The sequence below is a fragment of the Callithrix jacchus genome, chromosome 15, assembly GCF_049354715.1.
Source record: "Callithrix jacchus isolate 240 chromosome 15, calJac240_pri, whole genome shotgun sequence".
Taxonomy (NCBI): Eukaryota; Metazoa; Chordata; class Mammalia; order Primates; family Cebidae; genus Callithrix; species Callithrix jacchus.
Genome location: NC_133516.1, coordinates 70,477,420 through 70,503,462, shown reverse-complemented (window position 1 = coordinate 70,503,462; position 26,043 = coordinate 70,477,420). Strand labels below are relative to the sequence as shown.

At 51.0% G+C, this 26,043-nt stretch overlaps 1 protein-coding gene across 7 annotated transcripts in view; it reads left to right on the top strand.

The window, feature by feature from the left end:
• The window catches only part of NUP210 (nucleoporin 210), a 143,049-nt gene that overhangs the window by 61,732 nt on the left and 55,274 nt on the right, over window positions 1–26,043 (top strand). For 5 of the 7 annotated variants that reach the window (XR_013527513.1, XM_078351693.1, XM_078351692.1 and 2 more), the window contains 10 exons: window positions 4,713–4,871; window positions 5,445–5,513; window positions 7,096–7,202; window positions 8,213–8,353; window positions 8,982–9,119; window positions 10,702–10,857; window positions 12,554–12,752; window positions 16,111–16,256; window positions 22,149–22,370; window positions 24,260–24,433. Coding sequence is in view for 6 of the 7 variants with exons in the window: in XM_078351693.1 (XP_078207819.1) it covers window positions 4,713–4,871; window positions 5,445–5,513; window positions 7,096–7,202; window positions 8,213–8,353; window positions 8,982–9,119; window positions 10,702–10,857; window positions 12,554–12,752; window positions 16,111–16,256; window positions 22,149–22,370; window positions 24,260–24,433 (1,511 nt within the window). In the remaining variant the exon portion in view is untranslated. Of the gene's footprint in view, window positions 1–1,298; window positions 1,728–4,712; window positions 4,872–5,444; window positions 5,514–7,095; window positions 7,203–8,212; window positions 8,354–8,981; window positions 9,120–10,701; window positions 10,858–12,553; window positions 12,753–16,110; window positions 16,257–22,148; window positions 22,371–24,259; window positions 24,434–26,043 lie in introns of those variants that run through there. The other 2 variants (XM_035273726.3, XM_035273725.3) reach the window with 2 other exon arrangements.

Below are 26,043 nucleotides of genomic sequence, written 5' to 3'. Positions count from 1 at the left end.
TCATACATGAAGAAACTGAGGCATAGAAGACCTGAAGCTCACAGAACTGTTGGGCTCCTTAGCCTTAATCACCCCTATAGGATCGATTGGAATTTCCCTCTGCCCCATCTCCCCAAAGCAAACCCAGAAAAAAGGTAATTATAACAACACGGGCGGCCCAGCGCAGTGGCTTACGCCTGTAATCCCAGCACTTTGGAAGGCTGAGGTGGGTGAATCATGAGGTCAGGAGTTCGAGACCAGCCTGACCAACATGGTAAAAACAGGTCTCTACTAAAAATACAAAAATTAGCCAGGTATGGTGGCACGTGCCTGTAATTCCAGCTATTCAGGAGGCTGAGGCAGGAGAATTACTTGAACCTGGGAGGCGGAGGTTGCAGTGAGCTGAGATTGCGCCACTGCACTTCAGCCTGGGCAACAGAGCGAGGCTCCATCAAAAAGAAAAGAAAACAGAACAAAACGAAAAACAGGGTCTTACAGTATCTCAGGGCAGCAGTGAGGTGGTCTCTTTGCATGGGACTCAAGAGGCATGAAACTGCTTCAGCTGGGCAAGCAGAGCTCATGTGGTTAAGAGGGGATGGACTGGCTTCAGAAAGAGCTCGTTCTAAATTAGCTCAGGTATCACAGCCCAGATGAACTGTACCTCCCAAGGTACCTGGAAAACTAATGGGCTTAGCCACTGAGCTGACTGCCACAGAAGTCAAGGAATTGGAGCACACGAAAGATTCCTTAGGACAGGAAAGGAAAGAGGCAGGCCACCTCCCTTTCATCAGTGGGGTGATGAGATGTGAAAGTACTCCAAAAATACACATTCCTGTGCGATTGATAGCACTGGATGCCACGGCACTGCAGTGGATTCCAGATGGCAAATGGAGAAGGGCCAAGCTAGCAAAACTTCCCCATGAACAAGACACACCAACAGAAACTCCTAAGTCTTTTAGACGAATTGATTTGGGGTATTTTTGAGGGAGAGTCTCACTTTGTCACCCGGGTTGGAGTGCAGTGGCATAATCATGGCTCACTGCAACTTTGATCTCCCAGGCTCAAGTGATCCTCCTACACCAGTCCTCTGAGTAGCTGGGACCAGGGGCACATGCCACTATGGCTGGCTAATTTTTTTTTTTTAATAGAGATGGGGTCTTTGTGTTGCCCAGGCTGGTCTCAAATGCCTGGGCTCAAGTTCTCTCTCCTACATCAGCTTCTCAAAATGCTGGGATTATAGGCATGAGCCACCATGCTCAGCCTAGTTGGATTGATTTTTTACTGAAGTATAATTAACATGACTCTGTTGGCTTTTGCAGGTTTGCAACACAGAAAAGTGAGGGAATGGTGTCTTCACAGGGGACCTGAATTTCAACAAATCCCTGTCTAGCACGGCACCCTGTGGAAGGCTCAGAGCATTTTAGGTTGGATGACAGTTACATGGGGTTACTAACATGGGATGATTATAACTGCTGATTAACTCTATATTTTCTTTTCTTTTGGGTTTCCTTCCTTAAAGTATTTTTTTCTTCTTTGGTATTTTTATTTTCTTTATGCCTGCCTCTCTTCTTTTCTCTGGCTGCTCCCTTTCTTACAAACACACTTCCTGAGCATCTGCTCTGTGCCACCCTTTGCTGGGTGCTGAGTGCACAGTGATTGGCAGAGCTGCCTGGTTCCTGCCCTTCTGAAGCTCACAGCCTAGTGGAGGCGGATCACAGTCAGTCACATCATGTCTGCAAGTGAGGCCTGTGAGTGGAGGAGATGGGCTTCTGGGCTTATAGCAGGGGCATCTGTGTTGCTTATAGAAGGATGGGCTTCTAGTGGGGGCTGTGGTCTCCATCTCCAGTCTGCAGTCCTTAGTCCTGTTGGTATTTGGATTGGTTGCACACATGACTGCCACAGCAATCAAGTTGTTAGATGTAACAAAAATGTGGGAAAGACATGCTGGCTGATAGAATCAGTATCTGAAGAGAACTTGATAGAATGGTAGAAATTACTGAAATAAAACGTACTCATTTTGCAAAACCAATGGCATGAACATGTGTTAGGCTGAGGTTCATGTGTCAAAAACTCAGTTGTGAAGGGACTTTGAATCTGTTAGGCACTTAACTATGGCTGCTCAGAACTAATGGATCTCGGGCTGCATGAGCAGGGGCTGAGGTCAGAGGAAGGGGAGTGAGCTCTCCATCATCCCTGACTCAGACCCCACTCCTCAGGAGCTCCATGGTCATCCCTGGAGCTCATGTAGAGCGCAAGGTCCAGGAGTAGGGGTGCTGACAGAAACACATCTTGGGGGATCATCCAGGGCCAGCAGAGGACAGAGGTCATGTCTTTTAGAACAATGTGGGCCTCTTGGCCTATAGAAGGGCAGCTGTTCACCCCTGCAGATCATAGCAGGGATGATCTGGGGCCTTAGGAGTAACCTTTCTGTTGTTGGCCCAAGAATTCAAAGACAGGAACTGGGCAGTGCCCTTAACATCTACAAAGACTTCCACATTCAATGTCTTTTATAAGGAGTGAGTTTCAGGTTACAGGGGGTATCTAAGGCCAGGTATGGTGACATTCATTGGTAGTCCTAGCTACTTAGGAGGCCAAGGCAGGAGGATCACTTGAGCCCAGGTGTTCCAGGCTACAGTGAGGTATGATTGTACCTGTGAAAGCTACTGCACTGCAGCCAGGGCAGCATAGTAAGACCCTCTGGAAAGAAAGAAAGAAATAGAGAGAGGGGTTGGGGAGGGAGGTATGTAAGGAGTCTGTCAAAAAAACCTCCTTATTTTCAGTCTTAGGATTTGCAAGGTGGGTTACATCTGTGCTATGTATAACCCCTTCAATGTAAGCATTTTCATTTCCCAAAAGGACCTTACTCATTTAGAGAACTTGAAAATAAACAAGGGAGGAAGCTAGTGCTTCATTAATCAGTATAAAGTAATATTGCTTCATTGAGCGACTGTGTTATTTTATTCTGACATTTATCTTTGATGTGCTGCTCTATATTCTGAACACTGGATACATAATCTGCAAGAATCACTTGATTAGAGATGAGGACGTGGGCTGTGCACTCCCTATGGGATTCTCAATTCTAGCCTGCATCAGAATCACCTACAGGGCTTGTGAAAACAGAGCTTGCTGAAGCCCACACCGGTGTTTGATTCAGCAGGTCTGGGATGGGGCCCATCATCTGCAGTTCCAGGTGATGTTGATGGTTCAGGGACCACACTTTGAGGACTTAGTGTTCTAGTGAAAATTATTTAATGCTTATTAGATCACACAAAAAATACCCCAGGACAAAGGGCTAGGCAAGTTGTCTCTCTTTTAGAATTCTCATCAGAATCCCTGGAGATTGTGAAACATGCTTTAGCTGAAATTCCTCTGGGAGCCCTGACCTGGCATCCTGTATGGCGTATTGAAGCCCTGAGCTGGCCTGAGAGGAAGGCCAAGTAGGGATGTTGTTTGCTGTTCCCTGTGTCCTATTCTTTTGCTGGCGGGCTAGACTGTTCCACCTGTGGGGACAGTGAGTAGGTGACTGGTTAGGAACCTCCACGGACTTAGGAGAGTGAATGTGGAAGTGGTCAGGCTCTCTGGATCAGAATCCCAGCTGTTTTCCACTAGCTGCGCGACAGTGTGGAGGCTGCTCATCTGATGTCCTCAGTCCCCTATCCACAAAACATGGCTCTCATTAGTGTGGGCTATTGAAGGATGAGGTGAGGGAACATGATCACGAGACACTGCATTGTTTTGAGGCATCTTGATCCCTTGTCAGCAGTCACTATTGCTATCAGAAGTGCTTGTGGTCTCTGCCCAGAGGGCAAGGAAGATGGACATTGATGTGGCCCACTTTATAGAACTGTTATTTCCCAGGGAAACTGTTCTCCATCCTAGCTCACTTTCTCAGTTGGGCAAGTTATTTTTCTGCCAAGTGGTTATGAAGAGCAGGGGCACACTGAGGCTGGTGAGGATGGCAGCAGGGTTCATTGTTTGCAATTACAGACTCCTTGGAAGAGCAGTGACCAGAGCTTCTTAGGAAAGCCTTAGAGGCCAGACAGAACCAGCAAGAACCCTAGTGCCGCCAAACAGCTCCCTCTACGTAGAAGCAAAGAGTTCACTTTGCCATGTTCAGAAATGGTGTAATGTTGGTATTCTCCAAGCAGCTGGCAAATGGAATGTGGTTGACTTTTTTTTTTTTTTTTTTTTTTCCGAGAAAAAGTCTTGCTTTGTTGCCCAGGCTGGAGTGCAGAGACAGAGACTTGGTTCACTGCAAACTTCGCCACCTGGGTTCAAGCGATTCTCCTGCCTCAGCCTCCCGAGTAGCTGGGACCACAGGTGCCTGCCACCATGCCCAGCTAATTTTTTCCGTTTTTAGTAGAGATGGGGTTTCACCATGTTAGCCAAGATGGTCTTGATCTCCTGACCGCACGATCCTCCCGTCTAGGCCTCCCAAAGTGGTGGGATTATAGGCATGAGCCACCTCGCCCAGCTGATATTTATTTTTAACAGCTTACAGCAGACACATAAAAACTGATTGCCTCTGAAAATTCATGGAGTGTCAGCTTTGTCCACTAGCATGGAGAACAGTATTAAAATTTAAAGCACTGAAAACAATTAAGAAAAAAATGCGGCAGCTGTACTGACAGCAGGGTGCAGAGATTCGGGGTGGCGGTGGGAGTGTATTGGCTTCTAACATTTTCTGTCTTTGCTCTCTTTTTCCCTGTTATTTTTTGTTTCTTGGTGACCAGAACTCTCCATGCCTTCTGATCAGTATGAGCTGCAGCTTCAGAACAGCATCCCGGCCCCTGAGGGAGACCCAGACCGGCCGGTGGCTGTCTTGGACCAGGAGACGTCAGTGGTCACTGCACTGCAGCTAGGACAGAGCAGCCTCGTCCTTGGCCACCGGAGTATCCTTTTCTCGGGATTGTGTGTGTGCATAGGCATGGCGGAGCTGCTGTTTGCAAGTCAAGTAGTTTTTTCCCTGAAAGCTTGGCAGGGCTAAAAATAGCCATTTCCCCTCAACAGTCTGAAAAATCAGAAAGAACTGAAATAGCACTGCTGAGTGGAACTGCTCACGGCTGTGGGTGACTCACCCCAAAGGCTCCCAGTGGTGGGAGGTGATGGCAGGAGCTGAGTGTCATTTCTCACCTCCAAAACTTCTCCAGTACCTGCAGCCTTCTCAGAGGGGGCCTGGCGGGGGCTGTTTCCATACTAGCATAATGGAGTATTGATGCCCCAGACTTGGTGTGTCCTGTGTGGTCCCCAGTGTCCCTCGCAGAGGTTCCCCTTTGCTAGTGTAGCAAGTGCAGTGTGACCTTTGATTCTGAAAAGTGCCTTTGCTCTTTGTGGCTTAAGCCAGCTGCGTTTTCATTCCTTCTCTCCATGTGACGTCTTGATGATCAGGATTCTGAGCCAAGCTGAAACTAGCCACCAAGCTGGTTTATTTGCTGTTGTGTGTTGCCCCTTAATTAAAAACTCAGGTATTCGAATGCAGGGTGCTTCTAGGTTACCCAACAGCACCATCTATGTGGTTGAACCTGGATACCTAGGTGTGTGGGGCCTCCTAGCCTTCCTGGATTCTGCTCTATTGTGACTATATGAGTTTAAAAAATAAAAAAGAGGCAATAGCTCCACAGAAAATGCTTCCCTCTGGCCAGCTCTGCCACCTGCCCAGGGCACTCACCAGCCCTTCCCTATTTGGTGCAGAAATAGGTAATGTGAGCCCAGCCAGGCAGGCGACAGGCTCAGCAGGGAGAGAAGCAGAACTGGGTAGAGTGGTGACTCCAGGTTTTCATACCACAGCTTTGCCCAGAACTGACCATTGCTATGGATAATTGGAGATTGGAGCACAGTGACAGCTCAATTATAGAGGGACCCTAAGGTGATGTGAGAGTAGGCAGGTGCCTTAGCAGGGAGGGGAGGAACCTGATGATGGTATTGAAGGCAAGCATTTTCTCAGAGTTTTTGTGGGAAGGTGACCTGTCAGGTAATAGGTTAGGCAGTGGTGTGGAGATGAGAAAGCACAGGGCATCTCGGGACAGCAAGAGTGCTGCAGCATCCCATGTGGGAGGGGACTGAGGGGCCTAGAAGGGCAGGGCTGACTCATGGCAAGAGTGTTCAGTGACAGGCTTCAGAGTGTAGACCTGCTGAGGGTTCAGAGCAGAGACCTATTGTGAATTCAGAGCGTAGACCTCCAGAGGGTTCAGAGTGCAGACCTGTCGAGGAATCAGAGCATAAACCTGCTGAGGGTTCAGATGGTAGACCTCCTGAGGGTTCAGAGGGTAGACGTGCCGAGGGTTCAGAGTGTAGACCTGCTGTGTGTTGACAGAGCTGCTGTGGATTCTGAGCATAGACCCAGTGATGACGAGAATGAGTTTGAAGAAGCCTTGATCAGACAGTGGGATGAGTCCAGGGTTGGTCCTGGAGAGGTCAGTTCAGGACTTAGGGCTGAAGGTGGCCGTCAAGCTTCTGCTCCTCAGCAGCAGGTCCCTCTCCACAGAGGAGGCAAGGGCCAGAGTTGTGGGGCCTGCAGGTGGGTGGTGTGGGGCCTGCAGGTGGGTGGTGTGGAGCCTGCAGGTGGGTGGTGTGGGGCCTGCAGGTGGGTGGTGTGGGGCCTTCAGGTGGGTGGTGTGGGACCTGCGGGTGGGTGGTGTGGGACCTGCGGGTGGGTGGCTTCAGGTGGGTGGTGTGGGGCCCTTAGGTGGGTGGAGTGGGGCCTTCAGGTGGGTGGAGTGGGGCCTTCAGGTGGGTGGTGTGGGGCCTTCAGGTGGGTGGTGTGGGGCCTTCAGGTGGGTGGTGTGGGTCCTGCAGGTGGGTGGTGTGGGACCTGCAGGTGGATGGTGTGGGGCCCTCAGGTAGGTGGTGTGGGGCCTGCAGGTAGGTGGAGTGGGGCTCACAGGTAGGTGGAGTGGGGCCCACAGGTGGATGGAGTGGGGCCTTCAGGTGGGTGCTGTGGGGCCCGCAGGTGGGTGCTGTGGGGCCTTCAGGTGAGTGGAGTGGGGCCCACAGGTGGGTGGTGTGGGGCTTCCCAGGTGGATGCTGAGGGCTCCTGTGCTGAGGGAGGTGGTCCCATTCTCTTCTGCCCTGATGCCCCTGTGGCCAGAGTGCTCAGCCTCCTCCTTTCTGTTTTAGGATTCACTGTTCATCCTGGTGACAGGTGGGTGCTAGAGACTGGCCGCCTATATGAAATCACCATCGAGGTTTTTGACAAGTTCAGCAACAAGGTCTACCTGTCAGACGTGAGTTCCCGTTCAGGTCCTGGCTGGGGAATGAGGTGGGGTCATTGCCTAACTCAGCTGCTGAAGAGCAGCCCCTACAGCAGCAGGAGCCCCCTCCCCATGCTGGGGCCAACTGGGGAGGGATCCTGTTTCTAGTGGCACTCCCAGGTCTGTGGGAGACACACTAAGGTGTCCCGGGGTATCTCCAGAGCCTGCAAGTCCTACAGCAGAGCCCCTACAGGACTGGAGGGCAGAGGGTGCCACAGTGGCAGGGCTCCAGGAGAGGGAATAGGGAGGAGGCCTCTGCCTGCCACCTGCCCGCCCCCTTCTCCCCAAGCTGGGGACCTCAGAATCCAATTTCTTGCCCTGCTCCTTAGGGAGGACATCCTGACTTTCTCCCTCCTGGGCTCCACCCAGAAATACCTGGAACCCTGGGTGACAGAGGCTGAGCTCAGCACACTTTCTGATTCTGGAAAGGGGTATCAGACAGATGGGGAAATGTGCAGGGAGTCTCAGCCACCTTTCTCTCCCCTGTGAGAAATTCCAGGCTCATCAGTGAGCACCTCCAGACCCTTCTGGGTGGCGTTGAAGATTTAGGAGAAGGAGGCGAGGTTCCCCTTAGTGTCCTTGCAGAAGTCATTGCTGTGTTCATATTATCAAACAAGGGCTGGGATGGCCACCATTTGCATTTAGCTGTAGGGGACATGATGTCCTTTTTCTGTATTTATTGGTTCCTTATTGAGACCTCAGTAGACTCCAGGCTGCCCCAGGTGCCACATGGGGAGCTGAAACAGGAGCACAGGTCATCGGGCCACATAGGGAAGACAGCCTGGGTGGGGACAAAGGCCAGAGTGGTCAGAGCTCCATTCCAGGGCCCGACCCACCCATCTGCCCCTAGTGGAGGCAGCTAAGCCCCAGGTGGCCTGTTGGTCTGGCCTGGCTGCTGGTTTCAGTCCTGTAGCTTCGTGCCCAAACTCTGACTTGCCAGTCACCCCAGAAGCACCTCTAACCTGTTCTGCCTCGCTTTCCAGAACATTCGAATTGAAACCATGCTTCCTGCTGAGTTCTTTGAGGTGCTCTTATCCTCCCAGAATGGGTCATATCATCGCATCAGGGCACTGAAGAGGGGCCAGACGGCCATCGACGCAGCCTTCACCTCTGTGGTAGACCAGGCAAGTTGGTGTCTTCCCTGCTCTGTGCCTTGGCCTCTGAAACCCCAGGTGGGTCATGGGTCCCAGGGAGTCAGGCCACCAACGTCTCTTTGCCTGTCTGGGCCACTTGCTTCCTGGGGTCTTTTTTGCCTTTGTCTTTAAGAAGCCAGTGAGCCTCAAGGAGAGCTTTGCTGATTGGAAAATCAGCCTGGTGTTCCTTTTCCTACCGCACACAGAAGCCCCCTTGGTCTGGAAGGGGCTGCAGTCTATAGCAGGAATAAACACTGACGCACCAACAGTGACTCCTGCCAGAGTTGGTTTTCTCAGATCTTGGGGTTGGACATGCTGCTTGAGCTCTCAAACCTCACTTTCCCCATCTGTAGAGTGGGGTAACACCACATCTATCCTGCCAGCGTGCTCTGAGGATTCAGTCAGGCAGTACTTCCAGGAGTGGCCCTAGCAGAGCTATAGAAACCCATCCCTGTGGAGAACGAGAGGGCGACAGGGTATCTGGCACCTTCCTTTCCACTCTCCCCCAAAATCCGTCTTTGTGGCCTGATCCTCAGGGAGGGTCCGGGGTAAGGTGACTGGGAAAAACTGCTGGTGACATGGTTGTCATGGTGATATGTGGCACCCTCACCCCTTGTAGGATGGAGGGGTCCACACACTACGGGTGCCTGTGTGGAACCAGCAGGAGGTGGAAATTCATATCCCTATCACCCTCTTTCCCAGCATCTTGACGTTTCCTTGGCAACCAAAGACGGGTGCCTATCAGTACACAATAAAGGTAGGTGAGACCCCCACCTCTGGGTGCGTTCCTTTGATGCTTCTATGGGATTGTGGCTTTTTGTACATTTTATTACTTTTAGTATTCTCTAGTGGTCATAGAGAATTTTAAATCATAGTCTTTATGATTTTTGTTGTTTCCTGAGGTTTCCATCATAACAATGCATTTTGTAATCAGGAAAAAAAAACAACAATGAAAAAATTGAGAATAAGGCAAGGTAGAGTTCTAATACCTGCAGTCCTAGCACTTTCAAAGGCTGAAGTGAGAGGATCACTTGAGCTTAGGAGTTTGATACCAGGCTGAGCAAAACAGGGAGACCTCCATTTCTACCAAAAGAAAAAAGAATTGAGAAAAAATACAATAAAAACCTGGAATAAGATTTGAATTTCATGAATGTTTATTTTTCTAAAGATTGTTTTTTGAAAGGGATATATTTACACACTCTTAGAGAAAACATTCAAATTTAAGTGATAAGTATCTCCGACCTCGTCACATGGGACTTATCACTGCTCTGACCTTAATGCTTCCACATGGTATTAGCCGGTGGGACTCACCTCAGATGGAGCTTTAGTCTTCTTGGTCAGCTCAGGGCGCATCAGTCCTGCTGTCCCTTGGAGTAGTGACAGGTGTCCTGTCTGTGCACTGACACTGGCTCTCTGCTCAGCTGTGTCACTGTCCTGGCCTCTTGGGTTCTGGGGTTGTTGCCCCTGGTCTGGGGGCAGAGGCCTGGTCACTGACCTCCCAGCCGATGATGAGGAGCAGGCAGAGGTGTGTGCTGGGAACTTGTGTCTGATAAGGGAGGCAGCATCCTACAACTGGCTCCATGACCTGGGGTTCTCCGCACTCCAGCCTGAGCTCTGGGAAGTGCTACCGGGTTCTAGGGCCTCTGTCATGGGCGTGGTATTTGTATGTGTCAGTCTCAAGGTCCCCAGAATATGAGGACAGAAACGAGACAGGACGGAGAGGGTGAGGGCAAGGGGAGCCTCCAGGCAGATCCCAGCTGATGCCACATTTTTCCCTGCGATGGGCATCGACCTTATGTGTCAGTGAGGAAGTGGCCACAGGTGTTTTAGAGTCTGTGAGAGTGTGTATGTGTTTGAGTGTATTGCTGTGAGTGTTATATTTGTGAATGTGTGTGTGAGAAAGTTTGAGTGTGTGCATATTAGGATAAGCTGGTGGGAGTAGGTGAATGTACATGACTCTGCTGTGGGTGTGAATGGTGAGTGGGTGAAAGTGAATGTGAAGGTAAATGTAAGTGTGAGCATCTGTATGAATGAGTAGGTGTATGTGTGTCCATTGTGGGTATGAGTGGTGAGCATGAGAGTAAATGAGTGTGTGTATGAGTGGGCAGGTGAGTGCACTTTGGGTGTATAAGTGTGAGAGTGAGTGTGTATGAATGAGTGGGCAAGTAGCTGTATATGTGAGTGTGAATGGTGAGTGTGTGCCTGGGTGAGTCCATGAGTGTGAGCGTAAATGCATATGAGTGTGAGTGCGTGCATGCACACACATATGTCTCTGATCCCTGGCTTCCCCAGCAGGCTGAGGGCAGGCGGCCAGTTCTATAATGGCTTTTCCTCTGCAGGCCCATGGTGGCAGTGGGAACTTCAGCTGGTCTTCGTCAAGCTACCTGGTTGCCACAGTCACTGTCAAGGGTGTGATGACCACAGGCAGTGACACCGGGCTCAGTGTGATCCAGGCACATGATGTGCAGAACCCACTCCATTTTGGCGAGATGAAGGTGAGAGCTCAGGGCCAAGACACCCCGTGAGGCTCAGGTGTTGGACTCCAGCCACCCACTCTCAGTGAGCCTCAGCTTCACACAGAAACACCCCCAGCCCTGAGTCCTGTACTTAGGAGCTCATGGCCGTGTCAGGAAGATGGACAGGATGTGTCTCACATCAGGCAGCAATGGTCCTAGAGGGGCCAGCATCCACAGAACTGGGTTTCTGGAGAGGAGATCATCTAAGAGTCATTCTAGAAAATTCCCTAGACCTGAAAGGTAGGAATCTCAAATTGGAAGGTCCACCAAGCACTGGGTTGTAAACTCACAGTGAAAGGGCACTGCCAGGCTTCGAGAGACCAGGCCAGACTCCTCTCCCCTCACTCACCTGCGGATACGAAGGCAGGTGTTCCCCTGCACAGGTCCCCACACCTGGCTTTTGGCCCTGAGGGATATGGGGCCATCTCACTTCACAATGGCACCAGGTAGCAGAGGTCACAGCTGAGCCTCTGCCAGCCCCATCTGTGACCCCTGACTCCAGGCAATACTTGCCTGGTGCTCTGACCTCAGCCCCTTTATTCTTTCATTTGGGGCAGGAAGGGAAACCCCATGGAGTCCAGCTGCAGCCTGCTCTCACAGGGATGGATAGGCTGGCCAGTCTTCCACTTGAGACCCATAGCTGCCTCTGTCCAAAGCCAGGCCTGATTCTCATGGAGAGGGGCTCTGCACCAGCCATTGAGACTAAGCATGAGGTCCAGGATAAACTGGAACCCCCATCCCCTCACCCCAGCTTCCCCTTGGTAAATGTTCCACTGTTCGCCCAGCAGCCCAGCCAGATTCTGAGGACAGTTCCTCAGGAGGCAGCATACATCCTGGGTAGAACCTGGCTTTCAGGGCCAGCCTGCAGGGCTCTCACTCAGACCCAGCATACTGTAAGGGAGCTGGCCCTTTCCCATCAGGCCAGCGCTTCACCAAGTAAGTGGAATTAGGGAGATCCCTCCTTAAGCAGCAGGTAGAGAGGACTGAGGGAGTCAGCAGTGCGCTTAGAACAGAACCTCTAGCACAGGGACTCTGGTTTTATACAAGCATGGCTGTGCTTACCTCTCCTGGCTTCAGCTGCTCTACCAGTCTATCCAGTGAACCAGACATTCAGAACTCATCCCACATCTCACTGGTCCTGACAGGCCCATCCTGGCTTACGCTGCCGCATCTCTCACTGGGGCTTTCCAGCAGCCTCCTCACCACACTGCTCACCTGGCTGCTGATCAGTACACAGAAGCCAGGGTGTTGGGGAACCTCTGAAGTTCCCCAGCTCAGCCACAGTGAACATGGACTCCTCATCATGGCCACCAGCCCCATCTCTTTCCACTGCCCCTGTGCAGTGCACTTCGGCACACTGGCGTCCATGATCCTCCAAGGCACTAGCCTGGTAGGTGCTGCAGGGCATTTGCACTCACCTTCCCTTCACCTGGAGTGTCTTTCCCTCCAGCTTTGCCTGGCTGCCTATGCTATGGCTCTCAGGTCTGGGGTCCTAGGCTACTCCTCAGAGAGCCCTCCCTTGCTCTCTGTCCCTGAATCATCCCACTGCCTGGGACAGGTGTCTCACAGACATATCCTTGGTGCCCAGCACACAGCAACTCTTAGGAAATCCAAGCAACAGAACTTGCCTCTCCCATGGAGGCTGCTGAGCCTAGTCCATGCCCCTGTCTTCCAGGTATGTGTGATCGAGCCCCACAGCATGGAGTTTGCCCCGTGCCAGGTGGAGGCACGTGTGGGCCAGGTTCTGGAGCTACCCCTGAGGATCAGTGGCCTCATGCCTGGCGGGGCCAGTGAGGTGGTCACCCTGAGCGACTGCTCTCACTTTGACTTGGCTGTTGAGGTGGAGAATCAGGGTGTGTTCCAGCCACTCCCAGGTAAGCCAGCAGTGCTGAGCAGGTGCCAGACACTGGGACTGGGGCCAGATTGCCTGGCTTCTCAGCATGGACTGCCCAGATCCCAAAGAGAGGCTTGAGGCAGCAGAGGAGATGCAGTGTAAGGAATGGCAGTTGTCTCCTGATTCACCATCAGCTCTGGTCTGGCCTGGATCTTGCCCACTGTGACTTTGGCAAATTGCTGGCTTCAGTCAGCCTCAGTTTTTGCATCTCGAAGCTGTGTGTCATCTACATAGAATCAGATCAAAGTGCCTATTTCAGTCCCTGGAATGCAGCTGGTATTCAGAATGCATTGTCAATAGGGGTTTGGTTAGTTCTAGAGTCCTCTCACCTGTGGCAGGCAAGGCCCACCCATCTGTTCTCTGCTTTGGGATTTTGGTGGTGACATGGGTGGAGTCTGCCTGTGACAGTTCAACCCTGCCAGGACAGGACAGGTGCATGCCTGACCTCATTAGGACTTTACAACCACCCTAGGAGAAGGATCTGTTGTTGAGCTATGTGACAGATGAAGAAACTGAGGCTGTGTAGCTGTAGCTGCCCAAAGTCACACATGGCCTGGGATAGGGATGGAGGACAGATCTGGGTGTGGCTGACACTGACCCTGGGGCTTTAGTCACCTGTGAAATGGGCCCTAAAGATAAGGCAAGGAAGAGAAGCCTCTCTGATTTGCAGAAGATCAAAGGACCAGCGAACTATTGAATATGAGTAATATTTGGGCAGAGTATTGGAAGTTAACAGGGACACCATTTGGTGGGCAGGGGTGCCTGTCCCAGGGCCTGGAGGTGGGCAATCTGTGGTGCTTGTGCACATGGAGGACTGGGAATGGCAGGACCCATTGAATCATGGAGGGCTTTAGAGGGCTTGGACCTAGTGTCCAGGCAGTGGGGAGTCACTGAAGGTTTTTGAGCAGAAGAGTGATGTAATCCCAGCAGTGTTTAGCCAGCTTTATTGGCAGAGGTGTTTGTAGAATCGCTTGTGATGCCAAGTGGCTGTGTATGCAACTGTAGCTGTAATGGCATGCAGAACTTTTGCAGTTTGAAGGAGGCCAGTATCTGAAAAATCCCTGAGCAAACTGCATCCAGGAGAAACTAAGCTCATGAAGTCTACAGTGTCATCTGCCAGGTAAACTTTTAGGATGCAGGAAAAAGCCTTGTGCGTGGGAGAGGCCTGCTGACAGCAGGACCTGAACCATTACCCCCCTTTCACTGCCTGCCACAACCGTCCCGGAGGGGGAGTCTGCAGGTTGCTGCCTAGGCATGGGGTCAGGTTCCAGTGAGTAAAGTTCAGGACTTGGAGTTCCACAGGTCTGGGTCTCAGCCACTCTATTCCCTTGCTGGCTGTATGATGCCGGTGTGCTGCCCAGCTTCTCTGAGCCTTGAGTTCTTTAACTATAAAATGGGATGACAGCTCTTGTTTATTGTGACAGTTACAAGTGATTATCCCTCAGCACAATGCAGGGCGTTTCTCCAGGAGTTTGAGTTCTGAAAACAGCAATCAAGATAGGAATCCCATGGTATCAAAGTTCTCTTAGGAAGTGGCTTGCACCGCCCCTGGTATGGAGTGTGCATGGTAATGTTTAGGGAGGTGTGTAGGGCCCAGGCTGTATGAAAATGTGTATCTTAAAGACCTGGGCCCTGTCAGGACAGAGATGCTCACCCCATGGGGCTTAAGAGCATGTCTGGTCAGCAGGTTGACCTGTCCCTATAATGCCTACCCTGGAGCTTACTCAGCTGTGGAAACAGGTTTGATCCTATATTAGGTAAACTCCCTGTGCCACCTCCCAGGCTTAGAGTACCAGTGGCCAGACTCTGATCATGGCTCTGAGGAAGAGCCCTGGCAGCCCTGGTCCAGGCTGGCCTTCCCTCTGTGGCTCCCTCTGCTTACTGCAGTTGGACTTTATGGTCCCATTTCTGCCTTGCCTTCTTGGTTGGCATCTTCTTGAAAGCCCCTGGGCACTACTGTGAACCTCTCTACAAGGTGCTGGCATAGACAGAGTTATAGAATATATTGAGCCCAGATAAAAACCTACTCACACAGGGTGAAATGATTTTTGGCAAGGGTGCCAAGACTGTCCAATGGGGAAAGGACAGTCTGTTTACCAAATGGTGCTGGGACAACCGGATAGTTACCCGCATGCGTATGAATGAAGTTCGACCCTTCTGTAACTCCATACACAAAAATTAAGTCACAGTGGATCAAAGACCTAATATAAAATTGAAAACTACGAAACTTCTGAAAGAAAACTGGAGGCAAGCTTCAGGACATTGGAATTGGCATTGATTTTTTTTTTTGGCTATAACACTAGATGCACAGGCTACAAATTTAAAACAGCTCGGACTACAACAAAAATTAACAAGTAAACCAGGGGTCGTGAGTTCAAATCTTGCTGGGGCCTCCAAATGAAGTATTTGGGTGAACGTCAGCCAGGCGGTCGCTTATCCTCCACGGTGACACTCTGGGGCCCTGGGGCAACTCGGGGGGTGCCTCCCCTAGAGGCCCCTGAGGTGGGAGCGGCCGCCCAGGCGAGACTCTGAGATGGCTTTTGTCTGGTGATAAACAAAAAGAATAGTATCTCGCTGTGGCCTCCAAATGAAGTATTTGGGTCACGTATAAAATTATCAACCAAGACAAAAGTATGCCAAATTGCAGGGTCTTTATTGCCAGCGACCACAGAGGACTCACATCTCTCCAACCCGTGGCCCCAAACTCAGGGGGATCAGGGTATTTAAGCTGAAAAACCACATTCTGGTTTTAGGATTGAGTGGCTGCAGGGCAAGCAACTTTACAGTAACTACTGTTAAGCAAAGGCCAGACAGTTTATTCTTTAGAGCAAGCCAGCAGTTTTGTTTACAGAAGCCAAGGTCAGCAGTGATTGCGAGGAGAATGGGGCAGATTTTTGGAAAAACAGCTTGGTCTTATAAAATGGCGTTGCTCAGGTTCTAACTCTAGGCCCGCTATAGCACAGACGCACAGGCTACAAATTTAAAATAGACAACTCGGACTACAACAAAAATTAAAAAGTTCTCTATATCAAAGGACACAACAGAGTGCAAAGGCAGCCTACAGAATGGGAGGAAACATCTGCAGATTGTAAAAGGGGTTCATATCTAGGATATGTAAAGAATTCCTAAATGTCAGCAGCAATAGCACCAACAACCCAGTTAAACAGGGAGACGACTTGAATAGATATTTGTCCAAAGATGATACACAGACCACAAGCACAAGGCGGAGGTTGTAGTGAGCCAAGATTATGCTAGTGTACTCCAGTCTGGGCAACACAGTGAGACTCTGTCTCAAAAGGTGATTTCAGGGTGACCATCTGGTTCTCTCCTTTGTGCAGGGAGGCTGCCACCAGGCTCTGAGCACTGCAGCGGTGTCCGGGTACAGGCCAAGGCCCAGGGCTCCACCACACTCCTTGTGAGCTACAGACATAGCAACGTCCACCTGAGTGCCAAGATTACTATTGCTGCCTACCTGCCCCTCAAGGTGAGTCAGGAGCCCTGCCCTTCACCACCCACCCTGCCCACTCCTTCTGGATGCACATTACCCATTTGACGAATTTGCATGACAAACCCAATTCCTTCAAAACAGCTTTTGGCACAACTCCCTCTCCTGTGATTTCTGGCTAAAAGCAGGATCCATGTGGAAGGGGATGAGCCTCCCTGATGGGGCAGTGGTTGCAGGCGTCTCTGTGGTTACACGAGACAGCACTTGGCAGGCTTGGCAGGACACCAACCTGCCAGCCTCACCCTACGAAGGCAGGAGTGTGGGCTGCAAGGGCTTTGGAAGTGTGTTAGGCAGCGGTCAGAATAGAGGGGCGCTTCCGCTTCACTCCAGAGCTACCTACCCTTCAGCTTCCCCACAAAGCCCTAGAATTGGGACAGCAGCCCTGTGGTGTGGCAGATGCTGAGGCCTCCCAGACTGGGGTCAGGGAGGATCTGCCCTGGCCTAGTGACAGTCCATCCCACTTCCCATCTGAGGATGGTGGTGGCCATGACCTGTGTGAAGCAGAACCCATAGCTTCAGTGTCCACACCACCCTCCTGAGCTGAGTCCAGCCTGACCCTCCACCCACTCTTGGGCCTCACATTCCCTGCCTGTAAAATGGTCCTGAGACAGTACCTGCCTCATAGGGTCATGAAGAGGATTCGCTGAGTTCGAGAATTGAATGGGCTCAGAATGCAGTCTAGGGGTAGTGCAGGCTCAGGAAGGGTTAGTTATTAAACATGGATAAGAAAGAACTGGGCTGTCCTCTGGTGTGGGTGTGAAGGCTCCATGTGAGGGTTGCCATGCAGGAGGCTGTCTACTGTAATCATTCCTTTCGTTGAACTCTGCCTAGCATGTAAAAGGGGCAGAGAGGGTTTGTTGGTGAGGCGTTCCTACTCCTCCTTCCGAGGAGGGCTGGAGGGCAGTCGTAGGGGAGCCCCAGCCTCCCTGGCTTAGCCAGGCAGTCCTTGCATTTTTCTGCTCCTGGGGTCAGCCTCGAAGACAGCTTTGGTCCCCATGGTTTGTATCATTTTTTTTTCTTCCTGTCACGCATTGGAAGCAAACTTGGTGATGTTAGGATCTTTTAGCTCTGAACCCCCAGCTCTGGGGTTCAGTGCCTGGCACAGAGCAGACAAAAACGAAGGGTGGTTTTGTTTATAATGAATGATTGAGGAAATGTTTCCAGGGTCACCCAGCCAGGGCAGAACAAAGCTTCCTGACTTCCAGAGCAAACATAGGAGATACTTCTTAGATGTCCATTAGTGATCAGAGGCCTAGCCCTGCTCCTTGTCCTCCACCCATTTGTTCCTTCAGCACATAGGCATGAATACTTACGTGTGCAATCCCTGCTGCAGTCCCTAGAGATGCATCAGGGCAGAAAACAGAACTTTGTCTCCACGAAGTGACATTCTGGCTATAAACAAAGCAAAGAATGTGGCTGGGCGTGGTGGCTCATACCTTTAATCCCAGCACTTTGGGAGGCTGAGGCAGGCAGATCACGAGGTCAGAAGTTCAAGACCATCTTGACCAATACTGTGAAACCCCATCTCTACTGAAAATGCAAAAATTAGCCGGGCGTGGTGGTGTGCACCTACAGTCCCAGCTACTTGGAAGGCTGAGGCAGAAGAATTGCTTCAACCCCGGAAGCAGAGATTGCAGTGCGCTGAGATTGTGCCACTGCACTACAGCCTGGGTGACAGAGTGAGACTGCATCTCAAAAAAAAAAAAAAGAATGTATTTTGCCTCTGCTTGCCGTGGATAAAGTAGAGCATGAAGGGGTGATGAGGGTAGGAGTTTAAAATGAGGAGGTCGAGACTTCCCCCAACCCCTACTCAAGCAAAGCACTGCAGAATGTGAGAGTGTCAGAGAGCAGAGTGGAGAGAGTTGAAATCCCTGAGGACAGTAGGCATTCTGGGGTTGCCTTGCCACACCTTTTGGGAGCTGGAGTGTTTTACCAGGCACCTGGGGAGAGGTTCTTTGGGGCCCTTCCTGGATGCTGGCTCTGGATTATCAGGATGTTTGGCTGGAGCAGCAGAAGCCAGAACCTGAGCTCACAGTCCTGATCTGGGATGTAAGGATGAGGATAAGGTGGATATGTCCCTCAGTGAGGTGGCTTCCTGACTGGACAGATTATAGAGAAAAATGGATATGGTTCTCTTCTCCTTTCATCTCTCTTCTTCCTAGATAGCAGTTGAGATCAGGTTTATTTACAAGGAATAAAAGCCAAGCAACAGGGACTTAACAATACTGGAATTGATATTTCTGTTGCAAGTGAGGAATATTTGGAATATTTGGACTTTGACACCCGCTGAGGAGCCTGCACAATTCATGAGCGTCCTTCATCAGCTGCGTTGTTAACCTGTCTTCTTGGCACAGGGTTCTATGACACTTTTATGCCTGAGGGAGAGAATTAAACAGGAAGGTGATAATTCCTCATCCTCCGGTTGTTAATCGTAGGACACAGGTCCTTCCAACAGTTCTTTGTCTTCGGGGTGGTCATGAAAATATCTTTGGAAAGATATACAGTGGCCTGCTTTGCCCATAGTGGGGTTTTGTTGGCTGTGGCCATGAGGTGTGGGTAAGAGCATAGGATCAAGAGTCAGAACAGACCTGGACCCACCAGCTGGGTTAGCTTGGTTCAGTGTCTTCATCTGCTGGGATTCATCCTTTCTGTCTATAAAATGGGAATGACAGTTAATGATAATAACAGTTGTAACAGCAGGGGTCATTGATTGAGCATGTACTAGTCACGTGTTCAGGACTGAAACAGCCTTGTAGACATTAGTTTTTTTAAGGTCACACACTAGCTTCATTCCAGTGGGGATAGAGAAGCAAATGCACAAATGATGGTATATCCAGTGGTGGCTGATGGGTGGAGATAAAGAGTTGAGCTGGAAAGGAGGTGACAGGTGAAGGGTGACCCTGTCCAAGAAGGTGACACCCAGGCAGAGGCTTGAGTAGTGAGCAAAACTGGGTCATGCCGCTGTCTCTAGTGCGGAGTTTTGAGAGTAGCAGAGGTGAAAGCCCTGACTGAGCATGCTTAGTGCTTCTCCTGCTGGAAACAGGCCTCGCCTGGGTCTGTAGAAGGTGGAGTCCGGGAATGGGTTTCAGCAGGGGCACCACAGACTCCTTGGAATTGTTTGTGTGCGAGCACATGTGTGCAGGGAGGGATGCCCAGAGACAGTTGATAACCTATATCAGATTCAAAAAATGTTCGTATTGAAAAACAAAGTCAAAAAGACAGAATTCTCACTTGAAAAGTGTCATAGTCTGTTCAGGTCACCTTAACAAAATACCCTGGACTGGATGGCTTATAAACAACAAAAATTCATTTCTTGCAGTTCAGGATCTGGGAAGTCCCAAGTCAAGGCACCAGCAGATTTTGGTGACTGTTGAGAGTTTCCTTACTTATAGATAGCCATAATTTGGATGTTTGTGTGTCCCCAAATACATATGTTTAAATGCTGACCCCCACAGCAATAGGAGCTGAGGCCTTTGAGGAGTGACTAGATCATGAGGGCAGAGGCTTCGCAGCTGGGATTAGTGCCCTTGGAAAATAACCCAGAGAGCTAGCATGACCCTTCTGCTGTGTGCGGATGTGGTAAGAGGTTTTTTGTGGGCGGGGAGTAGTCTTGCTCTGTCACACACTGGAGTGCAGTGGTATGATTTTGGCTCACTGCAACCTCCACTTCCTGGGTTCAAGGGATTCTCTTGCCTCAGCCTCCCGAGTAGCTGGAACTACAGGTGTGCGTCACCACTCCTGGCTAATTTTTGTAGTTTTAGTAGAGGCAGGGTTTCACCGTGTTGGCCAGGATGATCTCGAGCTCTTGACCTTGTGATCTGCCTACCTCGGCCTCCCAAACTGTTGATGTTACAGGTGTGAGTCACTGTGCCCAGCCTGGGAATATTTTTCTTATAAGATTTTTCCTTCATGTGGTTAAGATCATGCCACGGACGCAGAAGGAAACAGACACATCCTACCCTCCACGAGCCCATAGCCTGATCGGGGAGACCCCCAAGCCATGAAGCTCCTTCAGGGTGAGGAGCACCAGGTGAGGTGGGGGCCAGAGAAGAGTGACCTGGACCACAGGTTGGCACTGGGTCGGGGAGGAAGCAGGGCATTCTGTAGACCAGTGTGCTGAGCCCTGTGGTGTGAGGAGGGGTCGCCTGAGTGATTAGGGACAAAGGCAGGAGGGCAGCTTCTGCAAAGACCTGGGGACAGCTGAGCATGGCTCTCTGGAAAGATGCCAGTAGTGTGATGTTGGGACTGGGGCCAGGTTGGGAGATCCCAAGTTCCTGGACAGAAGCTCAGCCTGTATTCCGAGGGCTGTGGGTGCTGTGGAATAGTTTAATGCACAAGAAACATGGTCAGGTCTGTGTCTTAGGTAAGGGACACGCAGCAACTGTTTGAGGGTAGAGTAGATTGATAAGTGAGGACTTGACAGTCACCACAGTGAGACCCTCTGCAGTGGGAGGTGAGTGCAGCTGGGTGAGGAGTCAAGGAGCAGGGCTGCAGGTCCCCTCAGAGTGAATCACTCCTCTCTGCACCCCTGCTGTGTCACTGGAGTGAGGGGTCCTCCTGTGGAGTAACCACATCTTCCTGGAGGTTGGGTGGGAATGACACCCTGTTACACAGAATCTAAGCACTGCCATTGCCCATACTGGGAGGTCATGGGGCCCTTGGCACCATGGTTGTCCTAGGCCGTGGAGGAATTGAGAACTTTTTGTGACATATTACTTTAATTATTCCTTTGTTTACTGGATACTTTAAGGACTCCACAGTTTTACTTGCCAACTCGCTTTCATTCACCAAATAATTGTTGAGCAACTACTATGTGCCAGGCATGGTTCTAGGTGCCACAAGACCCACCCTTGATGCGTGTGCATACCTGGTACGAAGTGTGGGAAGCCTGGTGGCTCAGAAGGAAGGGAACAGACCACTGACAATGATGCCACCTAGGACATCATGCAGATATCTTGGTCACTTGGCAGATATCTCTTTAGGATGGTTTTATGCTTTTTTTTTTTTTTTTTTTTTTTTGGGTGAGATGGAGTTTTGCTCTTGTTGCCAGGCTGGAGTGCAGTGGCCTGATCTCAGTTCACTGCAACCTCTGCCTCCTGGGTTCAAGCGATTCTCCTGCCTTAGCCTCCCTAGTAGCTTGGATTACAGATACCCACTACCACACTGGCTAATTTTTGTATTTTTAGTAGAAACAGGGTTTCATGATGTTGGCCAGGCTGCTCTTGAACTCCTGACCTCAGGTGATCCACCCACCTTGCCCAAAGTGCTGGGATTATAGATGTGAGCCACCATGCCTGGCCTGGTTTTATGCTTTTTATAGTAACATGGTTGTGATCAAACTGCACCATCAGGTTTATATCCTGTGCTTGTAGATCTTTGTAAAGACTGCTTTGGGGACCTGCATAAGGTTCTGCCATTGGGAAACACCATGAGAACTGAGTTCCTTGTGCTGGATTGTAGATTGTTGTTATTTGCTGTGGAAAATAATAGTGTGATGAACATCTGTCTGCACATTGACATGTTTCTCTATTGTGTTGTTAGGTTAGGTTCCAGATGGGGAGTTCCTGGGTTCCAGGGCTGTGGGTATTTTCAAGGCTTTTACCAGATTGTTTTACAAAAGAGGCAAATCCATGTACATCCTCCATCAGTCTGTCAGAGTGAGGGCTTAATTCTGTGTACACCCCACTCCTCTTGATCTTTGCAACGATCCCTATGAGTGCTGCAGATGAGGAGAATGAGTTTCAAACAGAAGACGGGGCTTGCCTGGCCACCGGCGCCCACAAGCAGGGTGAGGATGCAGGGCTGGGATGCCCGGCTCCTGCCGGTGCTGACTTAAAAGAATGCCAAGTCTTCTGCCTTTTCTGTCCCCAGGCTGTGGATCCCTCCTCAGTTGCCTTGGTTACCCTGGGCTCCTCAAAGGAGATGCTGTTTGAAGGAGGTCCCAGACCTTGGATCCTCGAGCCTTCCAAGTTCTTCCAGAACGTCACCTCTGAGGACACTGGCAGCATCAGCCTGGCTCTCTTTGCCCCCCATTCCTCCCGGAATTATCAGCAACACTGGATCCTTGTGACCTGCCAGGCCTTGGGTGAGCAGGTGAGTGGGCAGCCGCCCCAGACCCTCCTTGCCCTAAGGCAAGGGTGGAAAATGACTCTCTGAGTACTGTTTTATTTCATCCTTGGAATAATCCTGAGAGATAGCCACTCTGATTGTACCCATTTTACAGACAGGCAAACTGAGGCATGGTAAGGTAGAATGACTGAATGAACACCAGGCAGGTTCAGCAGTGAGGACGTCCCGCTATGCCAGCTTTCATAGAGCAGGTCAGTCCTGTGGCTTGCCACCTCCATGGGCTTCAGCATCCCCGACTAATCAAACCAGAGCTGGAGGCTTTGAGATCAGGGATCACAAGTCCAATGTCTCTAGGGTTGTAAATGAATGATGCTATAGACCCAGGTTTGACACACCTTGTTGGTTCTTGAGGATAACCTGGAAATCGCAATATTTTTTGGCATGGGTAATCTCTTAAGTTTTCTAATGCTGAAAACCAAAAGCTTAAGAGGCTGAGGGGACCAGACAACATATGTGTGACCTGAATCCCCACATGCTGGCTGGCTGGCTGAAGGTCATCTTGCTGTTTAGGCGTTCTGGGGCCTGGCACTCCTTCCCTGGGGAGGGTGGGCTGAGAGCTTGTGGGGCTCCTGGTGGGCATCTACTGCTCCATTTCCAAGGCAGGGAGCCCAAAGCAACAGGCGTGTTTGGCAGGAAGCAGGAAGAGGGGAGAGAGCCTGTTTCTTTGGGAAGCGAGGGATATTCCTGCATGTGTAACAGGACAGAGAACATCAGTTGGCAATAAAACACACATGCATGCTTCCCATGATGCCCTTATGGCATCAGCCATGCCACAGCTGCCCTGGTATGGCCAGCAAAGATGCCCAGTGATAGGTCCCACTTACATTGGAATGGTTTTGGAAAAACAATAAAGCAACAGGAATAATAACAACATCATAAAAAATAATACAATAAGAATAAAATTCCTCATGAATTAAGTCGGATACATTTTCTATCCCTGGCATGACCCCAACATCCCTGTCCCCTCCCAGGGCTGTAGGAGTTTGACCTCCCTGCCCCCCGCCCGAAGAGGGATTACCTCTAGGACCTTCCCCATCCAGTGCTCTCTGGCTCCCTCAAGTGGGGTGCTGGCTGCAGACAGAAAGCCTGTGTAGAGTCAGGGAGGACACTACCCTTGGTCCTACCTCATGGTCAGGAGGGGTTGGGGCTTGTGTCCTCCACAAAGTTCATGTCATCTGAGGAGGCTGAGGGCCCTCCCTCAAGATGGGCCCTGAGCTGTGGTGCTCCAGAAAAGAGGAGGTCAGATATGATTTCTGAGGTCCCAGCTCTCCAGGCAGACAGGTTTCCCTCTTTTCTTGAACCATGGATTTCCCTCTCTGCAGCAGCCTGTGGAGCACAGATCGTGAGGAGGCAGAGGACAGGCTTCAGCTCCTCCTGGGTGTTGTCCCACAGAGCTCCTATCTGACTTGCTTCCCTGGTCATTCTGCAGCACGCACTTCCCACGTCTATCCCTCATTCCATGGGTGTTTTCACCTCAATATGGACTCCTTGTTGAAGCATCCTTGAACTTGTGAATTTGCTAATGCGACCATGGGGTTTTCCTAGGGTCCTGGGAAACCATGAAGCCTCACCAGGTCTACCTCTTCCCTGGGATAGGAGCAGCCAGTAGTTCTGGCTGACATTTGCAGAGGGAACGTGGGCTCCCATCTGAGAGTCTTTTAAGTGTTGAGAAAGTGCTTTCTCACCCATGTGCCACTGGGCCTCTGTTAAGATCCTGTGGTGTGAGTATCATCATCACTCCCATCCTACAGAGGAGAAAACTGAGTCAGAGGGAGCTGGGATGGGTGTAGCACAGCTCAGAAAGGAGCGGGAACTCAAGCTTGGGGGTCTGATTGTCCACTGTGCCCTCCCAGGTCATCGCCCTTTCGGTGGGGAACAAGCCCAGTCTCACCAACCCCTTCCCTGCGGTGGAGCCTGCTGTGGTGAAGTTCGTCTGTGCCCCACCGTCCAGGCTCACCCTCGCGCCTGTCTACACCAGCCCTCAGCTGGACCTGTCCTGTCCGCTGCTGCAGCAGAACAAGCAAGTGGTGAGTGAGGGCTATGCTCGGGAGGCGAGGGTGCTGCCTACTTGGGCAGGAGGACGTTGGTGGCCTTGCCCATGGTCCTGAGCATTGTAATGGACATAGCTCTATGCTGCACTGCCTTTGTCTCAACAGCTGGCCCTGTGAGGGCACTGGTTTCATTTGTGTTTTATATGCAGGGGACACATGGCTTGGAGAGGTGAGGGACATACCAAAGTCACAGCTACTAGTGACAGTGCCAGGTGAAGATAGCATGGAAGTCCTCTTCCACACTCTGTCTCTGGCACTTGGTACTTTAAAAATATCTTGTCTTCTGTGCCTTGAGGGTGTTAAAGTGGGGCTTGCTGTCTATGGACAGAGTGTGTAGGGTCAGGGCGGGTGTGGAGGCTGCCGAGGAGATGTGACCAGCTGCAGCATCCCCACAATGTGGGGGACATGGGGGAGCTGTGTTTCATAAGTAAATGTTGGGAGGGGAATAAAGACCCTTGGGGGTCCATTTAACAGCAGGGCTGGATGGGGAAGCCACAGGTCTGCTCCTCTTGGACTTGAGATGCATCCATGCCTTAGTCCCTAGTGCATTCAGAGCCCAGGGTGCTGAGTATGTCCTGTCTAAGGAACGAGGGACACCCTCTGGCCAGCACCAGCTCCCAGCGCCTTCTCGGAGGAGGCGAAAAGGTGGCTCCTCACTCCTTGAGCATGTACTTACGGAGCATGTCCTCTGTGCCAGAGTCTAGGTTTTGTGCCAGAGTCTAGGTCTAGGTTTTGGATTGCAGGACAGACAAGGAACCTGCCTCCTAGAGATGACAGGGAGACTAGGAGATGCACAAATAAGATGTATTGGAGGTGGCAAGTGCTGCAAGGGAAGTGAAATCAGGCAGCAGCAGAGCACGGAGGAGGCCGCTCAGGAGGAGCAAGGCAGGGCTCTGAGGAAGGCATGTGCAAGCTCACCATGATCTAACGCTGTGGAGCTGACTACATTTATTCTTTGTGAGTCCTAGAGCAGACCCTGGCTCATAGGAGGAGCTCAGTAACTAGGATTGATGGATGAATGAACCGGCGAATGCACTGCGCATGTGCCACTCCTGTCTTCACCCATGACTCTTGCAGATTCATGGGTGGAAAAGCCACACAGGGATGCTGCTAGAGAATGGGGCAGGGAGTAGCTGAACTGGAGAGCAGGTCCTCTCTGGAAAGGCATCCTGCTCAGCTCAGGGACAGCCAATTAAACCCCTGTTTTGGCCCAGCCTTCCTTCTCATTTTCAAAGAAAAATGAATCAGAACTATGTGCATCTTCCCTTTCCTTAGCGTTGGCTGTGAGCTGAGCGAGCCATGTTGGGGCTGGGTTGTGCCTGGTCTGTCTGTCAGCCAGGACATCTGCTCTAGCCCAGGGTTGTCTCTCAACTTAAAGATGATGGCTGCAGGGCTTGCCTCTGAACTGGCTTTGTGCATAATAGATGCTACCAGAAAATAATGGACCTCAAAGCTGGAGTAGCCATGTGATCCATCAGTCCCCAGGTTCCCGAGCCACCAGCCAGCCATTCAGGCGTGACCCTGCAATTTAGGGTCTCTCATTAGGGAACTTTGAGAAAGATATATCCCTGCAATGCAGCCTGGGT